This window comes from Erythrolamprus reginae, chromosome 1 (genome assembly GCF_031021105.1).
Source record: "Erythrolamprus reginae isolate rEryReg1 chromosome 1, rEryReg1.hap1, whole genome shotgun sequence".
NCBI classification, from domain to species: Eukaryota; Metazoa; Chordata; class Lepidosauria; order Squamata; family Dipsadidae; genus Erythrolamprus; species Erythrolamprus reginae.
This window is the reverse complement of record NC_091950.1, coordinates 416,074,699-416,098,963: the sequence shown is the minus strand read 5'-3', so window position 1 is coordinate 416,098,963 and position 24,265 is coordinate 416,074,699. Positions and strand designations below refer to the sequence as shown.

At 41.4% G+C, this 24,265-nt stretch overlaps 1 protein-coding gene across 1 annotated transcript in view; it reads left to right on the top strand.

Annotated features, from left to right (window-relative positions):
- LHX1 (LIM homeobox 1) overlaps positions 1-24,265 on the top strand; it is a gene marked incomplete at its 5' end in the record, with an annotated part of 68,061 nt that extends 43,796 nt beyond the window's left edge. The window contains 2 exons of the mRNA XM_070730791.1: positions 20,462-20,627; positions 22,333-24,265. Of these exons, the coding sequence (XP_070586892.1) occupies positions 20,462-20,627; positions 22,333-22,712 (546 nt within the window). The remainder of the gene's footprint in view (positions 1-20,461; positions 20,628-22,332) is intronic.

Here is a 24,265-nt window from a genome sequence, read left to right as displayed (position 1 = left end):
GCCTCATCAGCTAGCCATACCCACTGGGACTTGAACCTGCAACCTATATATATGTTTTTTTCTGTTGGATTTTAAATACTGTATTAAGCAATATATATATATTAAAATTCCAGCTAAAAACATTTAACACATACAGAATATAGTTGTCGGCTATAAAATATATTAACTGCCTTGTAGTGGTCCTGGGTTGGGCCTAGAGGCAAAAAAGGAGCTGTGACGTTCCTTAAAATATACCAGGGTGATCCGACATAAAAAAACATATACCCCCTCCCTGGTACAGAGCTGGAAGGGTTCTGATCTGATAGCTCTAACTGCTAGTTCTCTGCTTTACAAGGCAGAGTTCACCAGATCGAATCCCAGTAAAGGAAAGGGTGTGGCTAGCTGATGAGGCCAGAACAAGGCCGAAATGGGACCATCCTAGTCTCTCTTGGAATATTCGGGTTTCTTCCCGTGTAAGATTCAGAGATTTCTTTCCTACACAGGAAGAAACCTGAATATGCCAAGACCTTTATACCAGTACCTGTGAAAATCTATATATAGATTTTATATATTATATATGTTATATGTGTGTGTGTGTGTGTTTATAATATAGTATATACTGTGTGTATAGGTACATATAAGAGAGAAATAGGATAAAAATATAATCATCTTAATAAAAATTATGATGATGGCTTCAAAGCAGTGCAAACCATTTCTAGCCTGCGAGACCCCCTAGGCCATAATAATAATAATGAAGAGCTTACATCTTGCAATGATGCCATTAATATCATGAAACAACAACATCTGCCTATCACAGGTTTTATCCCAGCTGGATAAAAAACGGCAAGTTCTGTCTAAACATCTGGCCGACTGTGCCTTGAAGCAGAACATAAAGACCTGAAAACAGAATGACTCTGGCGAAAAAAGAAGCAAAGAGCGTATCAACAGCGGTAGGCTTGAGCACCATTCCAAAACATGTGGAGTGCCACCTGTGCACCATCAGCATTGACAAAACCACCACCTGTCAATAGCAAATGGCAGCTTTACTCAGAACAGCTTACATCCTGCAGCAATGTTAACACCATGGAATTTCAACATCTGCCTATCCCAGGGCTTTGGGATTAGGACTCACTAGGGAGAGAAAAATGCTAAATACAATCTGAACATCTGGCTGATTGTCACAAACCATAATAATATGGTTATAATATTATTAATAATAATAATAATAATAATAATAATAATAATAATAATAATAAGAAGAAGAAGAAGAAGAAGAAGAAGAAGAAGAAGAAGAAGAAGGATTTAGGGGTAGTGATTTCTGACAGTCTCAAAATGGGTGAGCAGTGTGGTCGGGCGGTAGGAAAACCAAGTAGGATGCTTGGCTGCATAGTGAGAGGTATAACAAGCAGGAAGAGGGAGATTTATTTATTTATTTATTAGATTTGTATGCCGCCCCTTTCCGTAGCCTCGGGGCGGCATACATTGTGATCCCGCTATATAAAATGCTGGTGAGACCACATTTGGAATACTGTGTTCAGTTCTAGAGACCTCACCTACAAAAAGATATTGATAAAATTGAACGGGCCCAAAGACGGGCTACGAGAATGGTGGAAGGTCTTAAGTATAAAACGTATCAGGAAAGACTTCATGAACTCAATCTGTATAATCTGGAGGACAGAAGGAAAAGGGGGGACATGACTGAAACATTTAAATATGTCAAAGGGTTAAATAAGGTTCAGGAGGGAAGTGTTTTTAATAGGAAAGTGAACACAAAAACAAGGGGACACAATCTGAAGTTAGTTGGGGTAAAGATCAGAAGCCACATGAGAAAATATTATTTTACTGAAAGAGTAGTAGATCCTTGGAACAAATTTCCAGCAGACGTGGTTGGTAAATCCACAGTAACTGAATTTAAACATGCCTGGGATGAACATATATCCATCCTAAGATAAAATACAGGAAATAGTATAAGGGCAGACTAGATGGATCATGAAGTCTTTTTCTGCCGTCAGTCTTCTATGTTTCTATGTTTCTAATATTTATTGATATGAATAATTGATTAACTGGTTGGATATTTTGATTGATTATGTGCCATCCACTTATTTTTGATCGTTACTTTTTTAAAATTGGTATACTGATTTTTCTGCAATTCTTTTTTAAACATTGCAATGACATTTTTGTTTTTCCAAAAAAAAAAAAGTGCCCGTAGGAGCAACAGAAACGGTTCCTTGTTTTGGGGGCAAAGATCTTGCCGCGTTCCCTTGGGTTTTCTCTGTAACCAAGGGAGGAATTGGAGTTGATGTAGCTCCTTAACACAGCCAAATTGGATTAACAGACCAATCAGATTGGATTAACAGGCCCGAGTCGCCGAGGGGCTTCTAATATTCCCTTTGGTCAGTAAATACCCCTCCTTCAGCTGGCAGCCCAATTCCTCCCCCTCCCCCTATTCAACAAGTAAAAGCCAGTTCTGAATACACACACACCTGTCAATTTTCAGTTTTTGCCTTGATTCCAAATACAATTTTGGAAGAGTGTTCGGAGACTGCAAATAGTGCAAAATGCAGCTGCGTGAGCTATTGTGGGGCTCCCAAGATCTGCCCACATTTCAACAACAATGTGTGAGGTGCATTAGTTGCCAATTGGTCTCCGGTACAATGCAAAGTGCTGGTTATGACTTATAAACCCCTACATGGCTTAGGACCAGACTACCTACGGGACCGTCTTCTGCCTCGTGCATCCCAGCGGCCGGTTATGTCCCACAGAGTTGGCCTTCTCCAGGTGCCGTTGGCTAAACAATGTCGTCTGGCATGGCCTAGGGGAAGAGCCTTCTCTGTGTTGGCCCCGGCCCTCTGTAATGAACTCCCTCCAGAGATACATACTGCTCCCTCCCTCCTGCTCTTTTGTAAAGCCCTGAAGATCCACCTCTGCCGGCGGTCATGGAAACCATGAGCCACAAGATTGTCCCTGGCCGGCTGATATGAATGATTGAATTAGATGAGTGTGGTTTTAGATTTTTATTAATTTTGTATATGTCTTTTTAAAATAATAAGACTTCCCACATATATTGTTTGCATTTACATTGTACGCCATTATTATTATTATTATTATTGTTATTATTATTATTGTTGTTGTTGTTATTGTTATTGTTATTGTTGTTGTTGTTGTTATTTAGATTTGCATGCCGCCCTTCTCCGAAAACTCGGGACCACCCTGAGTCACTTCGAGAAGGGCGGCATAGATGTCAAATAAATAAATAAGTAAAAATTTATCCCACATGGGAAGCTTGTAACTCACCTATGCCAGTGATGACGAAACTATGGCACTTGTTGCCTCTGTACAAATCAATGGTGAGACCACCCTTGCAGTACTATGTACAGTTCTGGTCACCGCGCCTCAAGAAGGATAGAATGGAACTGGGAAAGGTGCAAAAAAGGGCAACAAGAATGATCAAGGAAATGTTACACCTCACTTATGAAACCAGGTTGCAACGCGTTGGTCTCTTCAGCCTTGAAAGGCGGTGTTTAAGGGGTGACTTGATCGAAGTGTATAAAATCATGCATGGGATAGAAAAGGTGGATGGAGAAAAATTCTTTTCTCTATCACACAATACTAGGACAAGGGGGCCCTCCCTAAAGCTCATAGATAAGAAAGTGAGGACAAATAAAGGGAAATATTTCTTCACCCAGAGGGTCCTTGGTTTATGGAATTCACTTCCAGAAGAGGTTGTGACAGCTGTCAGCCTGGATAGCTTCAAGGCAGGATTAGACAGATTCATGGATGCCAAATGTACCATAGGTGATTATTGAAACGGATGTCCATGTGCCGCCTCTATGTTGGTTGAGGCAGTCAGGATTCCCTTGAGTACCATTTGTTGGGGGTCAAGGGAAAGGGAGGGTTTTGCCCTCTCTTTCTGCTCAAGATCCCCATGGACAATTGATGGGCCACTGTGTGACACAGAATGCTGGACTCGATGGGCTTTGGCCCGATTCAGCAGGGCTCTTCTTATGTTCTTATGTTCACAGGTGGCACATGGAGCCATATCTGAGGGCACACAAGAGTTTGCCCTATGTCAGCACCAGTGCGCATGCACACGCTCACCAACTGATTTTCAGCCTTCTTTTAGCCATTTTCACTCTCCTCAGTCTTCAGGAGGCTTTCCTAAAGCCTGGAGATGGGGAAAAATGACCCAATGGGCCTAGAAGTCTGGAGGCTTCGGGGGGCAGCGCAGGGGGGGGACGCATGCACTGGGAACAGCATGGGGGTTATTCATTATGGGTATGGGCAAATGTACGCAAGTTATCGAGGGCACGCGCACCCTTTTGCCACCCAAGTCTAAAAAGGTTTGCCATCACTGTCCTGTATCATTTCAGAAAGTGGCTGTCCACTGTCTTCTTTAAAAACCTTCAGTGGTGAAGCACCCGACCCTTCTGAGGGCAAGCTGTTCCACTAGTTAATTGCCCTCAATGTTAGAAAGAGTCTGCTTAATTCCAGATGGCTTCTCTCCTTGATTAGTTTCCATCCATTGTTTTTTGTCCTGCCCTCTGGTGCTTCAGAAAATAAACTGACTCCCTCCTCTTTGTGGCAGCCCCTCAGATATCCTGGAATTAATTAATTAATTAATTAATTAATTATCTATCTATCTATTTATTTATTTATTTAGTCCAACACACAATGAGAGTTTTAGTGGGTAGATATACTGTATATATATATATATATATATATATATATATGCACACATAGTAAAATACATGATGAAGCTTATAGAGGAGATACTCATAGTAAAATATATCTAAGAAAGAATAGAAAAGAAGGTATAGTAATAGAACATATCAATGAAAGAATAGAAGAAGAGATATAGGAATAGAAGAAAGGTATAATGATATTACAGTATATAGAACAGAATAGAATTCTTTTATTGGCCAAGAGTGATTGGACACACAAGGAATTTGTCTTTTGTGCCGGTGCTCTCAGTGTACATAAAAGAAAAGAGATATTTGTCAAGAATCATGAGATAAAAAACATTTAATGATTGTCCTAGAGGTCAAATAAGCAGTCAGGAAACAATATTAATATAAGTCGTAAGGATACAAGCAACAAGTTACAGTCATACAGTCCTAAGTGGGAGGAGATGGGTGATAGGAATGATGAGAAAAACTAACAGCAAAAGTAATGCAGTCTTAGTGAATAGTTTGACAGTGGTGAGGGAATTAGGAGAGTGATGGCATTCAGGAAAATGAGGTGGTGCAGTGGGTAGAGTGCAGTATTGCAGCCCACTAAAGCTGATTGCTAGATCTGCAGGTCAGCGGTTCAAATCTCATCCCCGGCTCAAGTTTGACTCAGCCTTCCATCCTTCCCAGGTGGGTAAAATGAGGACCCGGATTGTGGGGGAATAGGCTGGCTCTGTTAAAAAGTGCTATTGCTAACCAGCGTTCCCCATAAGCTGCGTGCGTGAGCATGCATGCGCCCCAAAATCCACCCGCGCACCCTTTTTCACGGGCGCATGCTCCCCATCCCCCTGCCAGCCCGCGGGGGCAGGGAGGCGCCAGCAGTAGAACGGAAGGGAGCCGTGGCTGCCCCTGCCTCCCCACGGGGCCTCCGGCCCCCTCAGCCTTTCGGAGCTGCCCCCCCGCCCCCCCGATCCGCGCCCTCTGCTCCTCCACCGCCTCCTGCCTTTGGGCGCGGCTCCTCCCGCACCAGGAACGCACACCCTGCCCGTCTCACACTCCCTTTGCCGAGAGCACTTTCGTCCGGGGCTCTCAGCAAGGGGGTTGCAGAAGAGGCGGGGCAGGCGTTCTCACAGCGTAGGCCGGCGAAGGTGATATTCAATGTCGGGGGCGCGCGGGCGGTTGTGTGCGCTCCCTATCCCTGCCAGCCCACTCGGAACATTCAAAATAAGAAAAACCTTCGCCGGCGAAGGCTTTTCTTATTTTGAATGTTCCGGGCAGGCTGGCAGGGGGATGGGGAGCGCGCGCCTGACATTGAAAATCACCTTCGCCAGCCTCTGCTGTGAGAAGAACGGAGAGAGAACGAGTGAAAGTGAGAGCAACAGACAGCAAGATAGAGAGAAAGTGAGAAAGAGAGAGAGAGAGAAAGAGGGGAGAGAAAGAGATAGCAAGAGAGAGAGAACAAGAGAGAGAAAGAGTGTGAGAAAGAAAACAAGAGAGAAAGAGTGAGAGAGAGAGAAAGCAAGAGAGAGAGAGAGAAAACAAGAGAAAGTGAGAAAAAGAGAGAGAGTAAGAGGGGGAGAGAGAGAGAGAGAAAGAGAGAGAAAGAAAGAGAGAGATGAGAGAGGAAGGAAGAGAGTGAGAGAGAGGAAGAAAGCAAGAGAGAGAGAGAGAGAAAGCAAGAGACAGAGAGAAGAGTGGAAGGAAGAGATAGAGAGAAATGATAGAAAAAAGGGGAGAAAAAAAGAGAAATGAGAAAATGATTGAGGCAGAGAATGACAGGAAAGAGAGAGAAACAGAGAGAGAAGTGACTCTTGATTTAAGGCATATGGTAAAAGCACTTAAATAATAACAGAGAAAAAAAACCCAGCCCTCACCTGTTTTTATTAATAGTTATGTTTTTGGTTTTGCTGGTTGATTTAGTTTTAATAGTAATGGATTTTGGTTTTTTTAAAATTATTAATTTCTTTTAATAAAAAAGAAGGGATTTATTTATTTATTTATTCATTCATTCATTCATTCATTCATTCATTTATTTATATGCCGCCCAGTCCCAAGGGGACTGCCGCTCAGACACTATACTTTTCTGCCCACACTGAAAAAAAATTAGAGGGAACATTGTTGCTAACTCAGCCGCCCTGAGTCTAAGGAGAAGGGCAGCATAAAAAAATCGAATAAATAAATAAAAACTGTTCTTGTGTCTAGTTGTCTTGGTGTGCAGTGCTCTATAGCGACATTTTGACGGTAGGAGTTGAAATAATTTATGTCAAGCATGTGAGGGGTCAGTAAATATTTTCACCGCCCTCTTTTTGACTCATGCAGTATACAGGTCCTCAGTGGAAGGCAGGTTGGCAGCAATTGCTTTTTCTGCAGTTCTGATTCTCCTCTGAAGTCTGTGTCGGTCCTGTTGGGTTGCAGAACCAAACCAGACAGTTATAGAGGTGCAGATGACAGACTCAACGATTCCTCTGTAGAACTGTATCAGCAGCTCCTTGGGCAGTTTGAGCTTCCTGAGTTGGCGCAGAAAGGACATTCTTTGTTGTGTTTTTTTTTATGACGTTTTTGATATTATTTATTTTATTATTATTTGTATGCCGCCCCTCTCCGCAGACTTTAGGTCTTGAGATATGTCTCTACTGTTGATACTGTGTTGTCTAGTATTGTGAGAGGTGATAGGATGGGAGGGTTTCCCCTAAAGTCTACTACCATTTCTACGGTTTTGAGTGTGTTCAGTTCCAGATTGTTCTGGTTATACCGTGAGGCTAGTTGTTCAACCTCCCATCTTTATGCAGTTTCATCATCGTCTCAAATGAGACCAATCACTTTTGAATCATCAGCAAACTTCAGTAGTTTAACAGATGGATCATTTGATATGCAGTCATTGTTGTATAGAGAGAAGATAAGTGGCTCAGAGTACACAGCCTAATTGCACAGGTATCTGATGTGATTTTGCCTAGCTTCATCTGCTGCTTCCTGTCTGTTAGGAAGCTTGTGATCCACTACAAGTGTGTTCAGGTTCCACTAGCTGATTTAATTTATTTAGAAAAATGTTCAGTATTGAATGCTGAACTCAAGTCTACAAAGAAGACCCTTGCATAGGTCTTTGGAGATTCAAGATGTTGTTCGATGTAGTGCAGAGCCATATTATTGATTGATTGATTCATTCATTGATTCATTCATTGATTCATTCATTGATTCATTCATTCATTCATTCATTCATTCATTCATTTATTGGATTTGTATGCCGCCCCTCTCCGTGGACTCGGGGTGGCTAACAACAGTGATAAAAACAGCATGTAACAATCCAATACTAAAACAACTAAAAAACCCTTATTTATAAAACCAAACATACATGCAAACATACCATGCATAAATTGTAGAGGCCTAGGGGGAAAGAATATCTCAGTTCCCCCATGCCTGACAGCAGAGGTGGTTTTTAAGGAGCTTATGAAAGGCGAGGAGGGTGGGGGCAATTCTAATCTCTGGGGGGGGGGTTGGTTCCAGAGGGCTGGGGCCGCCACAGAGAAGGCTCTTCCCCTGGGTCCCGCCAAACGACATTGTTTAGTCGATGGGACCCGGAGAAGGCCAACTCTGTGGGACCTAACTGGTCGTTGGGATTCGTGCGGCAGAAGGCGGTCCCGGAGATCATCTGGTCTGGTGCCATGAAGGGCTTTATAGGTCATAACCAACACTTAACAGCATCATCTGATCTATTTGCTCAATATGCGAATTGCAGGGGGTCTAATAATGGATCCGTGATGGTTTTCAAGTGGGACATCACTAGCCTTTCAAAGGTTTTCATAACTACAGATGTTAGAACAACTGGTCTGTAGTCAGGGGTGTGCTATTGCCCGGACAGGGAGGAACGCAGTGGGGTAGTGAAAATGGAGCTCCACCCCAGAGCACCCAATTTGCACTGAAAGATGTTGAAAGAAAATGCATGGCGTCCTGCATAAGCCACGCCCACAGTGTGGGAGTTAACATTTTGGTAGCCCTTCACTGTCTGTAGTCCTTCAGTTCCTCGACGAAGGGCTTCTTTGGCACTTGGATGATAATGGAGCATTTGAAGGAAGAAGGAACATAGCACATCTCTAGTGATTTTGGTGAAGATGGAGGCCAATTGGTCAGGACAGACTTTTAAGGAAGCAAGAGTTGTCTTGTCTGGGCCTGGTGCTTTTCCTGGCTTCTGTCTGTGAAATAGATCTTTCACTTCCTTTTCTGTGATCACCAGGCAGGGGTGGGCTACTGCCTGGACAGGGTGGAAACCCAGTGGGGTAGCGAAAACGGAGCTCCACCCCAAAGCACCCAATTTGCACTGAAAGATGTTGAAAGAAAATGCAGGGTGTCCTGCATAAGCCACGCCCACAGTGTGGTAGTTAACATTTTGGTAGCCCTTCACTGTCACCAGGGGTTGTAATCTCAGTTGTAGGAAATTTGGCTGTTGTTGATGTGTTTGGGATGGAAGTTGTGGAGATAGGTGGCTGTATTTATTTATTTTATTTTATTTTATTATTTTATTATTTTATTTTATTTTATTTTATTTTTTCATTCATTCATTCATTCATTCATTCATTTATTAATTAGATTTGTATGCCGCCCCTCTCCGAAGACTCGGGGCGGCTAACAACAATATAAAAAGACAATGTAAACAAATCTAATATTAAAAACAATCTAAAAACCCCCAATTTAAAGAACCACTCATACATACAAGCATACCATGTATAAATTCTATAAGCCTAGGGGGAAGGGAAATTTCAATTCCCCCATGCCTGACGACAGAGGTGGGTTTTAAGGAGCTTGGGAAAGGCAAGGAGGGTGAGGGCAACTCTGATATCTGGGGGGAGCTGGTTCCAGAGGGTCAGGGCTGCCACAGAGAAGGCTCTTCTCCTGGGTCCCGCCAAATGACATTGCTTAGTCGACGGGACCCGGAGAAGGCCAACTCTGTGGGACCTAACCGGTCGCTGGGATTCGTGCGGCAGAAGGCAGTCCCGGAGATATTCTGGTCCGCTGTAGTTTCCTTTTAAACCTGTAGTAGAACACATTCAACCTGGTCCTTCTTTTCCCTAGACCTGCCATATCCAAATCTTGCAACCAATCTTCATACGTTTCAGTCTCCAGCCCTTTAATCATCTTAGTCGCTGATTAAAGGCCCGAAGGCCATCTAGAGGGGTAGGTTTATGGCATCCAATAATAGTTCTGCTAGCTCAGGGGCGAAATGCTCACAATTCGTTCATGCCTATCGGTCGTTGGAAAGCTGGTCGCAAAGGGAGCGTGAGGCTCTGCCCACCCCTGTGCTAGCTTCATTTGATAGACCTCCAAAGTTCCTTCCATGCCTATGGTTCTAAATCTAAATGGAGATTGCAAGCTGTCCCGCTGTATAGAACGCTGGTGAGACCCCATTTGGAATACTGTGTTCAGTTCTGGAGACCTCACCTACAAAAAGATATTGACAAAATTGAACAGGTCCAAAGACGTGATACAAAAATGGTGGAAGATCTTCAGCATAAAACTTATCAGGAAAGACTTAATGAACTCAATCTGTATAGTCTGGAGGACAGAAGGAAAAGCGGGGACATGATCGAAACATTTAAATATGTTAAAGGGTTAAATAAGGTCCAGGAGGGAAGTGTTTTTAATAGGAAAGTGAACACAAGAACAAGGGGACACAATCTGAAGTTAGTTGGGGGAAAGATCAGAAGCAACGTGAGAAAATATTATTTTACTGAAAGATTAGTAGATGCTTGGAACAAACTTCCAGCAGACGTGGTTGGTAAATCCACTGTAACTGAATGTAAACATGCCTGGGATAAACATATATCCAACCTAAGATAAAATAAAGGAAATAGTATAAGGGCAGACTAGATGGACCATGAGGTCTTTTTCGGCAGTCAATCTTCTATGTCTCTGAAATGTTTTTGTTTTGTTTTTAAAACTGGACAGTCATCTCCTGAGGATGATTGATGGTCCTCCTATCTGACTCTTTAGAATCTTTTACAGTTCTACAATTCCTTGATTCTTAAAATAGAATATAATTCTTTATTGACCAAGTATGTTTGGACACACAAGGAAGTTGTCCTTGGTGCAATTCGGTGAAAAATGCAAATCCTAAACCAAACAAAGCCCATTTTACTTTCAAGTAGTCAGAGGTCTGATTGAAAGAAGCCCCCCCACCCCCCATCTCCCATATGGTAGGATTATCTAGGGATGCAAAGACCCTTTGGGGCAAAGGGAGAGGGGGGATAAATGCATGGAAGGCGCACAACTGAAATTTTCTCACCTTCTAAACGCAATCAAGATCTAACCCAATGGCTCTGTCCACACAAGCCTTTTGATGCGATGATTGAATTAATCACATTTTCTGGATATGTCCAACGTATTTAACTATAAGCTTAAAGAGTCACTTTGGTTTGCAAGAAAAGTTGTTGTTAATAGCAAAGTTGTGTCAGACCCATCATGACCCCATGGATGACGTTTCTCCAGGCCTTCCTGTCCTCTACCATCCCCCGGATTCCATTTAAAATTTCTTCAGTGGTTAAACACTATAATGTTAGATTAGAAAAGTTTGTTATGACTTTCTGGGAAGTCAGGAGCAAAAAAAAAAAGTTACATCAGGTCCAGCAATCCAAGTCAAGCTTTTAACCTTAAGAATAATTTTACAAAGCTTTGGTAGAAGAAGGCTGTATTGAAGTGACATGGGTGGCAAACAAATTTAATAATTTAATAATAACACAGAGTTGGAAGGGACCTTGGAGGTCTTCTAGTCCAACCCTCTGCTTAGGCAGGAAACCCTACACTACTTCAGACAGATGGTTATCCAACATCTTCTTTAAAAACCTCCAGTGTTGGGGCATTCACAACTTCTGGAGGCAAGCTGTTCCACCGATTATCTGTTCTGACTGTCAGGAAATTTCTCCTTAGTTCTAACTTGCTTCTCTCCTTGATTAGTGTCCACCTATTGCTTCTTGTCCTACCCTCAGGTGCTTTGGAGAATAGGTTGACTCTTTCTTCTTTGTGGCAACTTCTGAGATGCTGGAACATTGCTGTCATGTCTCCCCTGGTCCTTCTTTTCATTAAACTAGCCATGCCAATTTCTTGCAACTGTTTTTCATATGTTTTAGCCTCGAGTTCCATAATCCTCTTTGTTGCTCTTCTCTGCACTTTTTCTAGAGTCTCAATATTCTTTTTGCATGTATGTAGCGGCGAATTATGTTTGCCGATCCCAGTAAAGCGGCCTTTTGCAATTGACAGATGGAGATTTTGTCAATTCCGATGGTTTTCAAATGTCCACTGAGATCCTTTGGTACTGCGCCCAGCGTGCCAAGTACCACTGGGACCACTTTCACTGGCTTATGCCAGAGTCGTTGCAGCTCAATTTTTAGATCTTCGTATTTCACTAATTTCTCTAGCTGCTTCTCCTCAATTCTGCTGTCTCCTGGGATTGCGATGTCAATGATCCATACTTTCTTTTTCTTTTCTTTATTTTGTTGTTGTTGTTGTTATTATTATTATTGTGGCAATACAACACAGCAAACGAGATCACTATGCTGGATGATGATGATGATTATTATTATTATTATTATTATTATTATTATTATTATTATTATTATTATTATTTGGTGTAAAAGTCTCTCTACTGCTTGAAATTTGCAAACTGGATTATTTGTGGCTCTGGGGATTTGGGCCAAAGGAAATTAAGGTGAAACATCATGACATCTTTTAAGACAGAATCATAGAGTAAGAAGGAACCACAGAGGTCTTCTAGTCCAATCCCCTGCTCTAGGCAGGAGGAGACACTCATACCACCATCCGGGTCAAAAGCTTGTCTGGTTTATTTTGGAAAACCTCCAGCGATGAAGCCGCCAACCTCTGCCATTACTTCTGCAGAGATGTAGGTTTACTTCTTCACACCTGGTTTGAAAAAGCGGGGAACAGAATTTTTAAAAATTGAGGTTACAAAATGGGCTACAAAAATGGTGGAAGGTCTTAAGCATAAAACGTATCAGGAAAGACTTTAATGAGCTCAATCTGCAGAGTCTGGAGGACAGAAGGGAAAGGGGGGACATGACTGAAATGTTTAAATATGTTAAAAGGTTAAATAAATAAAAGGTTAAATACTGTATGACTGTAACTTGTTGCTTAAATCCTAAGATTTTTATTAATATTGCTTCTTCATTGCTTATTTGACCCCTATGACAATCATTAAGTGTCGTACCACATGATTCTTGACAAATGTATATTTTATTTTATGTACACTGAGAGCATATGCACCAAGAAAAATTCCTTGTGTGTCCAATGACACTTGGCCAATAAAATTCTATTCTATTCTATAAAGTTCAGGAGGGAAGTGTTTTTAATAGGAAAGTGAACACAAGAACAAGGGGGCACACTTTTTATCACTTCTTTATACCTTGTTATGTTAATACAAACTATAAATTCTATACTTGTTTGACAAATACAATAAATAAAATAAAAATAAATAAGATCAGGAGCAACGTGAGAAAATATTATTTTACCGAAAGAGTAGTAGATGCTTGGAACAAACTTCCAGCAGACGTGGTTGGTAAATCCACGGTAACTGAATTTAAACATGCCTGGGATAAACATATATCCATTGTAAGATAAAATACAGGAAATAGTATAAGGGCAGACCAGATGGACCATGAGGTCTTTTTCTGCCGTCAGACTTCTATGTTTCTATGTTACTCTCGGGCTGATGGATGCAACTCCGTGCTCTACTTTCCCCTTCTTTTTTGTCCTGCTCGAGGAAATTTTAGAAACAGATGCAAAAGGCAGTTTCACACTCCTGATTTATAGCACTTTCAAACCTTGGGGTGCTACCGAGTTTGCTTTATGAATGGTTAGGTTGTTCCAGCAATCTCTAATGAGCCAACTGCCTTTGGCCAGAAGGGAATTGCAGGAGCCGAGGCCCTGATCTCAAAATGGGGCTCAGAGGGCTCAGAGGATCTCTTCCCACTAGATCAGTAATCACCTACTCACTGGATCACGCCTCAACTCAGACAGTATGACAGTATCACTCAGGTTATGGTGGCTAAGAGGTTGGGGAGATTTCTTTCTTTCTTTCTTTCTTTCTTTCTTTCTTTCTTTCTTTCTTTCATAGAAACATAGAAACATAGAAGACTGAGGGCAGAAAAAGACCTCATGGTCCATCTAGTCTGCCCTTATACTATTTCCTGTATTTTATCTTAGGATGGATATATGCTTATCCCAGGCATGTTTAAATTCAGTTACTGTGGATTTACCAACCACGTCTGCTGGACGTTTGTTCCAAGGATCTACTACTCTTTCAGTAAAATAATATTTTCTCACGTTGCTTTTGATCTTTCCCCCAACTAACCTCAGATTGTGCCCCCTTGTTCTTGTGTTCACTTTCCTATTAAAAACACTTCCCTCCTGGACCTTATTTAACCCTTTAACATATTTAAATGTTTCGATCATGTCCCCCCTTTTCCTTCTGTCCTCCAGACTATGCAGATTGAGTTCATTAAGTCTTTCCTGATACGTTTTATGCTTAAGACCTTCCACCATTCTTGTAGCCCATCTTTGGACCCCTTTCAATTTTGTCAATATCTTTTTGTAGGTGAGGTCTCCAGAACAGAACACAGTACTCCAAATGTGGTCTCACCAGCACTCTATATAGCGGGATCACAATCTCCCTCTTCCTGCTTGTTATATCTCTAGCTATGCAGCCAAGCATCCTACTTGCTTTTCCTACCGCCTGACCACACTGCTTGCTTGCTTGCTTGCTTACTTACTTACTTACTTACTTACTTACTTACTTACTTACTTACTTACTTACTTACTTACTTACTTACTTACTTACTTACTTACTTACTTACTTACTTACTTATTTCATTCAATCATCCATCCATCCATCCATCCCATTCTACAGGACATCCTTGAGTGGTGTAATGGCCTAGAAGTGGAGCTCTCACCTCATAATCAGGAGGCTCTGAGTTTGATGCTAGGTAGAGGCAGATAATTTTTTCTCTCTCTGGGCATTATTTAATTTAATTAATTTAATTTATTAGATTTGTATGCCGCCCCTCTCCAGAGACTTGGAGCGGCTCACAACAATAACAACAATGTAAACAAAATTATGATAATATATCTGCTGAATAGAATTCCGCATTGGTGACAGGAAGGGCATCTGGTCAGTAAACACTGAGCTCCATCGGGTTGTCCAGAGTCCACCCCACAAGGGATTATGAGGTCATTAAAAGAAGATGATTCTACATGACTTACAATCGGCTGCTTAGCAGTTGTTTGAAGTTATGAAAACCCTGAAAAAAATGACTTACGATCCAAGTTCAAAGTTCTGGCGGCCTGACCCTGCTCCACCCTGTGGTCACATGACCACATTTTGGGCACTAGGCAAAAATTTACATTGTCCAGCAGTCACATGACCACAATTTATGACATTTTTGCTGCAACCCGCTGATTATTTCCATTAAGCAGTTTGCTTGCACGCCTGTAGAGATGACAGAGTAGGGTTAAACCCACTGATGGCCTGCTACCGGAATGGTAAGGTACTACGTTCCGGTAGTGACTTTCAGGATGCGAATGCAGCTGCGGGTTCCTGGAGGCACGCACGTGCGCGCCCGCATGAGCTTTGATTTCTGCACATGTGCAGAAAGCAAAACCTCATGTGAAGAGGCTCGCATGAGTGAGATTTCAATGATTTTTGGAGATTTTTTTGCTTCTGTGCATGTTAAACCTGTATAGGTTTGGGGTGGAGATGTAGCACAGTTTACTTAGCGCTTTGGCAGATTTATTTAAATTTTATTTATTGATTGATTGATTGATTTCATTTATATGGGAGCCATCTCATTCTACAAAGCAACAAATTTATGATTCTGTGGGATGTGGAATTGCAAACGTGGTGAAGTGTGCAGTATTAATAGAGGTAGATTATATTCAAGTCCCTTCTTTATAATCATGGGGTTTTCTCTCCCTGCCGCCCTCCCTCGCTGTACTTATAAATCTGCAGCACATATAACTATAACGTGATCGACTGCATTATAATTAAGAATGAAAATACAGAATAACAGAGCTGGAGTGGATCTTGGAAATCTTCTAGTCCTACCCCCTGCTCAAACAGGAGATCCGATACCTGGGGTGAAATCTAGCAGGTTGGGACAGGTTCTGGAGAACCGGTAGCGGCTATTTTGAATCGTTCGGAGAACCAGTAAATACCACCTCTGGTTGGCCCCAGATTGGGGAGAGAATGGAGATTTTATTTTATTTTATTTTATTTTATTTTATTTTATTTTATTTTATTTTATTTTATTTATTTATTTATTTATTTATTTATTTATTTATTTATTTTATTTTATTTTATTTTATTTTATTTATTCATTCATTCATTCATTCATTTATTTATTGGCTTTGTATGCCGCCCCTCTCCGTAGACTCGGGGCGGCTAACAACAGTGACAAAAAACAGAATGTAAAAATCCAATATTGCAACAGTTAAAAACCCTTGTTATAAAACCAATCATACATACAAACATACCATGCTTAAATCGTAGAAGCCTAGGGGGAAAGATTATCTTAATTCCCCCATGCTTGACGGCAGAGGTGGGTTTTGAGGAGCTTACAAAAGGCAAGGAGGGTGGGGGCTATTCTAATCTCTGGGGGGAGTTGGTTCCAGAGGGTCAGGGCCGCCACAGAGAAGGCTCTTCCCCTGGGCCCCACCAACCGACATTGTTTAGTTGACGGGACCCGGAGAAGGCCCACTCTGTGGGACCTAACTGGTCGCTGGGATTCGTGCGGCAGAAGGCGATCCTTGAGATTTTGCAGTATCCTTCCCCCAGGAGTGGGTAAGGAGTAGAGATTTTGCAATATCCTTTCCCTGGAGTGGGGAAGGAATGGAGATTTTGCAGTATCCTTCCCCTGCCACCCTCACCAAGCCACGTGCACAGAACCATTTGGAAAACAAATTTGAATTTCACCTCTGACCTATACCATTTCAGGCAAATGGTTATCCAACATCTTTATAAAAATTTCCACTGTTGGAGCATTCACAACTTCTGGAGGCAAGCTGTTCCACGGATTGTTCTAACGGCCAGGAAATTTCTTCTTAGTTCTAAGTTGCTTCTCTCCTCGATTAGTTTCCATCCACGGTTTCTTGTCCTGTCTTCTGGTGCTTTAGAAAATCCTCCTCTTTGTGGCAGCCCCTCAGATATTGGAAGACTGATATCATGTCACCTCTAGTTCTTTTCTACATTAAACTAGACATACCTAATTCCTGCAGTCGCTCTTCATAGAAAAACAGAATTCTGTTTGGGGGAGAAATTCAGTGGGGATGAATGGGAGTTTCATTGTATTCCCATTTTTTAATTAGCAAGGAACCGTACAAATCTCTGATTTGAATTCTGCATTATCTTGAAAGAAAGACAGCAATCAGTCCATCACTCAAGAAAAGTTGCTGCTTTATGTTCTTAAGTTCTCTGCTTTCCCTGATAGACCAAATGGAGGGACACGTGAGAAAATAAATGTGGAAGCATTCTGCGGGCTCTTGCAGGAAGGAGAGCAACTTATGTACAGAAGTTGGGTTGGAGTAAAATCTCTGCAGCAACCTCTACAAAGCTAGTTAATTTTGCACCTGCCGACTCCGGAAGCTCAAACTGCCAAGGAGCTGCTGATACAGTTCTACAGAGGAATCATTGAGTTTGTCATCTGCTCCTCTATAACCGTCTGGTTTGGTTCTGCAACCCAACAAGACTGACACAGATTTCAGAGGAGAATCAGAACTGCAGAAAAAACAATGGCTGCCAACCTGCCTTCCATTGAGGACCTGTACACTGCACGAGTCAAAAAGAGGCCAGGGAAAATATTTACTGACCCCTTGCATCCTGGACACAAACTGTTTCAACTCGTACCTTCAAAACGATGCTGTAGAGCACTGCACACCAAGACAACTAGACACAAGAACAGTTTCCCCCCGAACGCCATCACTCTGCTAAACAAATAATTCCCTCAACACTGTCAAACTATTCAATAAGTCTGCACTACTGTTAATCTTCTTATCGCGTTCCCGTCACCCATCTCCTCCCACTTATGGCTGTAACTTGTTGCTTGTATTTTTACAATTTATATTAATATTGATTGTTTTCTGATTGCTTACTTTTATCCTAGGACAATCATTAAGTGTTTTTAACCTCATAATTCTTGACAAATGTCTCTTTTCTTTTATGTACACTGAGAGCATATGCACCAAAGACAAATTCCTTGTGTGTCGAATCACACTTGGCCAATAAAGAATTCTATTCTATTCTATTCTATTCTATTCTATTCTACTCTACTCTACTCTACTCTACTCTACTCTACTCTACTCTACTCTACTCTACTCTACTCTACTCTACTCTACTCTACTCCACTCCATTCCATTCCATTCTAGACAATCTGAAAGGTTTGTGCATGGTTTATCTTCTTGTTACACAAGATTATCTTGGCTTAATCAATCCTGTGTATTGCTTCCCAGATTGATACCAGATTCAGGAGTCGTTCAAGTAAAAAAAAATGAGCTGAAACTCCGCCATCCTTAGAGACTAACCAGTCTACTAGGACAAAAATCTCCCTAATTTCTGAGGTCTGAGAATTCCATCAGCTGAACTATTTCACTTCCAAAACCAATATATTTCCAAAATGAATATTTCTTTAATATGGGTCCTTAACTTTTCAAAAAATGTTAAAGACCAACGCAAGAGGATATTTTTAGCTCAGGGTTGAATTGGTGAGGGTCGACGGTGCTCTCTGAGCTTGGTTATTTTTTTGCAAATGATCCATTACCCAACTAGGTAACATCGTTAGTGCTAGCAGGGAACGTGGTTTTTCTCTTTACAGAAATTACAGTTTTGAACCTCTCGTTCTTGCAATGATATGCTTGCTCCTTGGTTTCTATCTGCAATTAATCTTTGTCATACTCAGTAATACATAGTCATAAACTGATTTAGTGGATAATCAACTAAACATGAGCCAGCAATGTGCAGCAGCGGCCAAAAAAGCCAACACCATCCTAAGCTGCATCAACAGAGGGATACACTCCAAAATCAGGGAAGTACTAATACCACTCTACTACGCCCTGGTCAGACCATATCTGGAGTATTGCATTCAGTTCTGGTCACCACACTTTAAAAGAGACATTGAAACTCTGGAGAAGGTGCAGAAAAGAGCAACCAAAATGATTAGGGGATTAGATACCAAGACTTACGAAGAGAGATTGCAGGAACTGGGCATGGATAGCCTAGAGAAAAGGAGGGCCAGAGGGGACATGATAGCTGTATATAGGTATATGAGGGGTTGCCCCAGAGAGGAGGGGGTCACTCTATTCTCCAGAGCACCAGAGGGCCAGACAAGGAACAATGGCTGGAAGCTGACCAAGGAGAGATTCAACCTAGAAGTAAGGAAGAACTTCCTGATGGTCAGAGCGATCAACCAGTGGAACAACCTGCCTGCTGAGGTTGTGAACTCCCCAACTCTGGACACTTTGAAGAGGAGATTGGACTGCCACTTGGCTGGGGTGCTTTAGGATTCCTGCTCAGGCAGGGGGTTGGACTTGATGATCTGCATGGTCCCTTTCAACTCTAACAATAAACAAATAAACAGTCTTACGTGAGCATCGGTGGTGTAGTGGTTAGAGTGCAGTACTGCAAGCTACTTCTGCTGATCACCGGCTGCCAGCAGTTTGGCAGATCGAATCTCACCAGGCTCAAGGTTGACTCAGCCGTCCATCCTTCCAAGATCGGTAAAACAAGGACCCAGATTGTTGGGGGCAATAAGCTGACTCTCTGTCAACCGCTTAGAGAGGGCTGTAAATCACTGTAAAGCGGTATCCCTGGTTCCCCGAAAATAAGTCACCCCCGAAAGTAAGACATAGGAGAGGTTTCATAGAATTGCCTAATATAAGGCATCTCCCAAAAGTAAAGACGTAGGAGACATTTCGTTTTGCAGCATTCCCGAACAGAACCTATATAACATATACTTGAAGAAAGTATAATTGTTGTACATGGAAATAATGGTACGGTAGTAGTAAGAAATTCTTGATAGGATTCACAGTTTGTCTGGTTATTATTATTATTATTATTATTATTATTATTATTATTATTATTATTAATTGGATTTGTATGCCGCCACTCTCCGTGATAAAAACAGAATGTAAAAATCCAATACTAAAAGAGCTAAAAACCCTTGTTATAAAACCAATCATACATACAAACATACCATGCATAAATTGTAGAAGCCTAGGGGGAAAGATTATCTTACTTCCCCCATGCCTGACGGCAGAGGTGGGTTTTGAGGAGCTTACGAAAGGCAAGGAGGGTGGGGGCTATTCTAATCTCTGTGGGGAGTTGGTTCCAGAGGGCCGGGGCTGCCACAGAGAAGGCTCTTCCCCTGGGCCCCACCAAATGACATTGTTTAGTTGACGGGACCCGGAGGAAGCCCACTCTGTGGGACCTAACTGGTCCCTGAGATAATCTGGTCCGGTGCCATGAAGGTTATGCTGGTTTGTGATGACAATTACTGTACAGTATATAATAAATGTTCGGGTTTTTTGTTCAGCAATAAATGTGAATTGTTCTTCATTGAAAAAAAAAAATAAGACATCCCCTGAAAATAAGATGTAGCAAATCTTTAGGAGCAAAAATTAATATAAGACGCTGTCTTATTTTCGGGGAAACAGGATATAAGTCTAAATGCTAAATGCTAATGCTCATTACGTTCTCTGATTGTTTCCCAATTGCTAGGAAAAACTAACTTTCAACCCGATGTTCTTGTCTCTCTTCTCTTCCATGGCAGGTTTGGTTCCAGAACCGGCGTTCTAAGGAAAGGCGCATGAAACAGCTGAGTGCACTGGGGGCTCGCAGGCACGCATTTTTCCGCAGCCCCCGCCGCATGAGACCGCTGGTGGACCGTTTGGAGCCGGGTGAACTCATTCCCAACGGGCCGTTTTCTTTCTATGGAGGTGAGCAAGCGTGCAGGGTCGGTCCACGAGGGAATGGGTAGACATCAAGACGGGATGGCAGCCAAGAAACTGGATTTTACGGTTCAGAGGGCCTTCAGCTCTCTTCCCGTTCGTTGCTCTCCCCCCCCCCCCCAATTTGCACCGGGAAAAGGAGAGAACAATGGAATTAAAAAATGTATGGATAGCACGTTTTAGCTAACGGGTGAGGCTGTTCAGGTAGACCTCAACTTATAACAGTTCATTTAATGACCGTTCAAAGTTACAGCGGCCCTGAAAAAAGTAAACTTATGACCACTTTTCATAATTCCGGCTAAAAAAACATTTGACACATATAGAATATAGTTGTCGGCTATAAATAAATTAACTGCCTTGAAGTGGCCCTGGGTTGGGCCTAGAGGCAAGAAGGAGCTGTGACGTTCCTTCAAATATACCAGGGTGATCCGACATAAAATATATATATTTATGTCGGATCACCCTGGTATATTGAAGGAACATCACAGCTCCTTTTTGCCTCTAGGTCCAACCCAGGACCATTTCAAGGCAGTTAATTTTTTAAAAAAAATTGACATACCATATATATATGGTATGTATATATATATTTATATATATATAAACATTTGACATATATATATATATATATATATATATATATATGTCAAATGTTTATATATATATATATAAATAAATGTTTGTAATTGTAAATTGTAAATATTTACAACAGCACGAAGCTTGAAACTTCAGCCTGATGATGGTGAATGTGATTTCACCAAAACGTCGCATAGACACTCAAATTATTACACGGGGCAAAACCCGAACTCAGAACAATCTACATACATATACCCGTGAAAATCTATGAAAACAAATATATATGTAGATTTTCACAGGTACAGGTATGACAGTCTTGGTATATTCGGGTTTCTTCCCATGTAGGATTCAGAAATTTCTGGCGACATTTCGACGAGGTCCCACTCGTCATCTTCAGGCTGGTGCTTCTGTCATTAACTTAACAACCATCTCACTTAGCAACATAAATTTGGGGCTCCATTATGGCCATAAGTTAAGGACTCCCTGTATCATGGTTTTATTTCTGTACGCAGCCCAGAGTCATTGTGAGTTGAGCAACTATATAAATTTACCATATTTTTCAGAGTACAAGACGCACATTTTTCCTCCGTAAAAGAGGCTTAAAATTTGGACCTGTCTTATACTCTGGATGTAGCTTTTTCCAAGCTTTCTTTCCAGCCCTGACTAGATGCTTATTATCTTCCCAGCTCTTACCTTGCAGGCTTTTCATTGTTACTCCTTGGGAATAATGTTTTTCCAGCCCTAAGTCTTTGCAGGCTTTTTTTCATTGCTCTACTTATTTATTTTATTTATTTATTTATTAGATTTGTATGCCGCCCCTCTCCGTAGACTCGTGGCGGCTCCCTATAAGTTTCTTTCCAGCCCTAACGAGGTGCTAACGATGTTCCCAGCTTGCAAGCTCTTTCATTCCTACTCCCTCTGAAAAAGGCTTTTTCAGCCCTAACCAAGGGATAAAATAATGTGCTGAAGCTGACCAGACTTAGGACACTAGCTAGATGAATACCTGCTAGTCAGATTCCCCTGCCTATTTTCCTCCCCCAAAACTAAGGTGTGTCTTATACTCTGAAAAATACGGAAATAAATTAATCTCTTCCTTTCCCTTCTCTTCTCCGTTCACTAGATTATCAGACTGAATATTACGGGCCCGGAAGCAATTATGATTTTTTCCCGCAAGGACCTCCCTCTTCCCAAGCGCAGACCCCAGTGGACCTCCCCTTCGTACCATCCTCAGGACCATCCGGAACCCCACTTGGGGGAATGGACCATCCTTTACCTGGACATCACCCCTCCAGCGAAGCTCAGCGTTTCACAGACATCATGTCCCACCCACCCGGAGACTCACCTAGTCCGGAGCCCAATTTACCTGGTTCCTTGCACTCCATGTCAGCAGAGGTTTTTGGACCGAGTCCTCCATTTTCCTCCATATCGGTCAACGGAGGTGGTAACTACGGCAACCACTTGTCGCATCCGCCGGAAATGAATGAGGCTGTTGTATGGTAGCTTTAAACCCCTAGAACTTTGTTTGCAAGACATGGGTCAAGCAATTTCCATCCTGCACATACCGAGATGTATAGATATGAGTTCCAAGAAACAGACATTTTTCTCCCCCTTCTGCCCTGCATTTATTTTTGCTTCCCCCCCCCCCATTCAGCTTAATTCTTGGGAAACAGTTGAATTATTCAGAGCCCAGGGAATTTTTGCTATAAACTGGGGGACAACCTTAACACAACAGAATGAAGGAATACTGGTTTGTTTGTTTTTAAAACTGAATGAAAAAGACACTTGTGAAGTGTTTCGGTACTGCAATATATATTATGGGATGGCGTGTCCTTGGATGCTCACAACACAATCTCTCTCTAGGAATTGAGAGGAGTAACCTTCCACCAGGAAAAATGAAAACGAGTAGTGTACTGGGGAGGAAAAAAGGCAAGCCAAGGTGCATAAGAAGAAAAAGGGAAAAAATGAACAGCTTAAAAGAATTCTAGCAATTTTAAAATTTATGATTTTATTGCTTGTTAATTTTGCCTCTGAAAGTTGAACGACAACGACAAGACTTTTTAAGCCTCTGAAATGCTTCTCAGGCAGACAAAATGTAGTTTATTTTATTGTTCTTTTGGGAAGGGATTTTTGGTTTTTTGGGAGGGCGGGGGGGTATGACCAGAGTAACAAATATTTAAATGTTAGCCCTCAGTATCAACTTTCTACCTTCTCCGAGCAACACACACCAATAATCCTCAAAAGACAGAAGTCCTCTTTGACTTTTATGTTTAAAAAAGAATGACTTGAAAAGATGAATAAAATGTTCTACCTTCACACACAAAAAAATAAAAGCTAAACAAATAACAAATAAAGACTCTATGGAACTAGGGGGGAAAAACAGTCAACTGTTTACGTCGAATGTTAAAATTCAGGAGCTCAATGTTTTACAAAAAATAATAATAATCCTGTTTTAGAACCTCTTGTTCAAAAGCAAAGTATTTTGAGCAATCAACCAAAATCGTTCATCTTCGCTTTATTTTTCCTTTGATTCCCTCCCACCTCCCTGTAGATGTAAAATAGGACATTCACTCTGCTAGTTTGTTGAGATGGTGTTTACACAAGACAAAAGAAGACAATACCTTTTTTAAAAAATCAGATGGTTGCCAAATAAACAATTCTATAGCACAAAATACTTAGGTCAGGAAAATCTTTTAAACCAAGTGTTACAAGGCTAAGGGGAGGAGGGGGGGAAATTAACATCTTTGCTAATGTTTAGTCCTGTTCAACATGAATGGAATTGTTAATATGACTTATATAGATCCCACAGGTTTTATTTTTGTGTCTTTAAAAGAAAGTCCAAAATATTTAAATTTTATGATCAAATATGCAGTCAACAGCTGCTACTTTTTTTTTCTTTATATATTAAATTTCTCATAGGTCTTTTATTGTTCTCAAATAAAACTAAGCTCGTGTGACCTCCAGTGCATATTAGACCATTCACTGTATGAAATGGGGGGAAAGTTGGATTAAAAAAAAAATTGTGAATTTTTAATAAAACTAGAAAATCTGATATT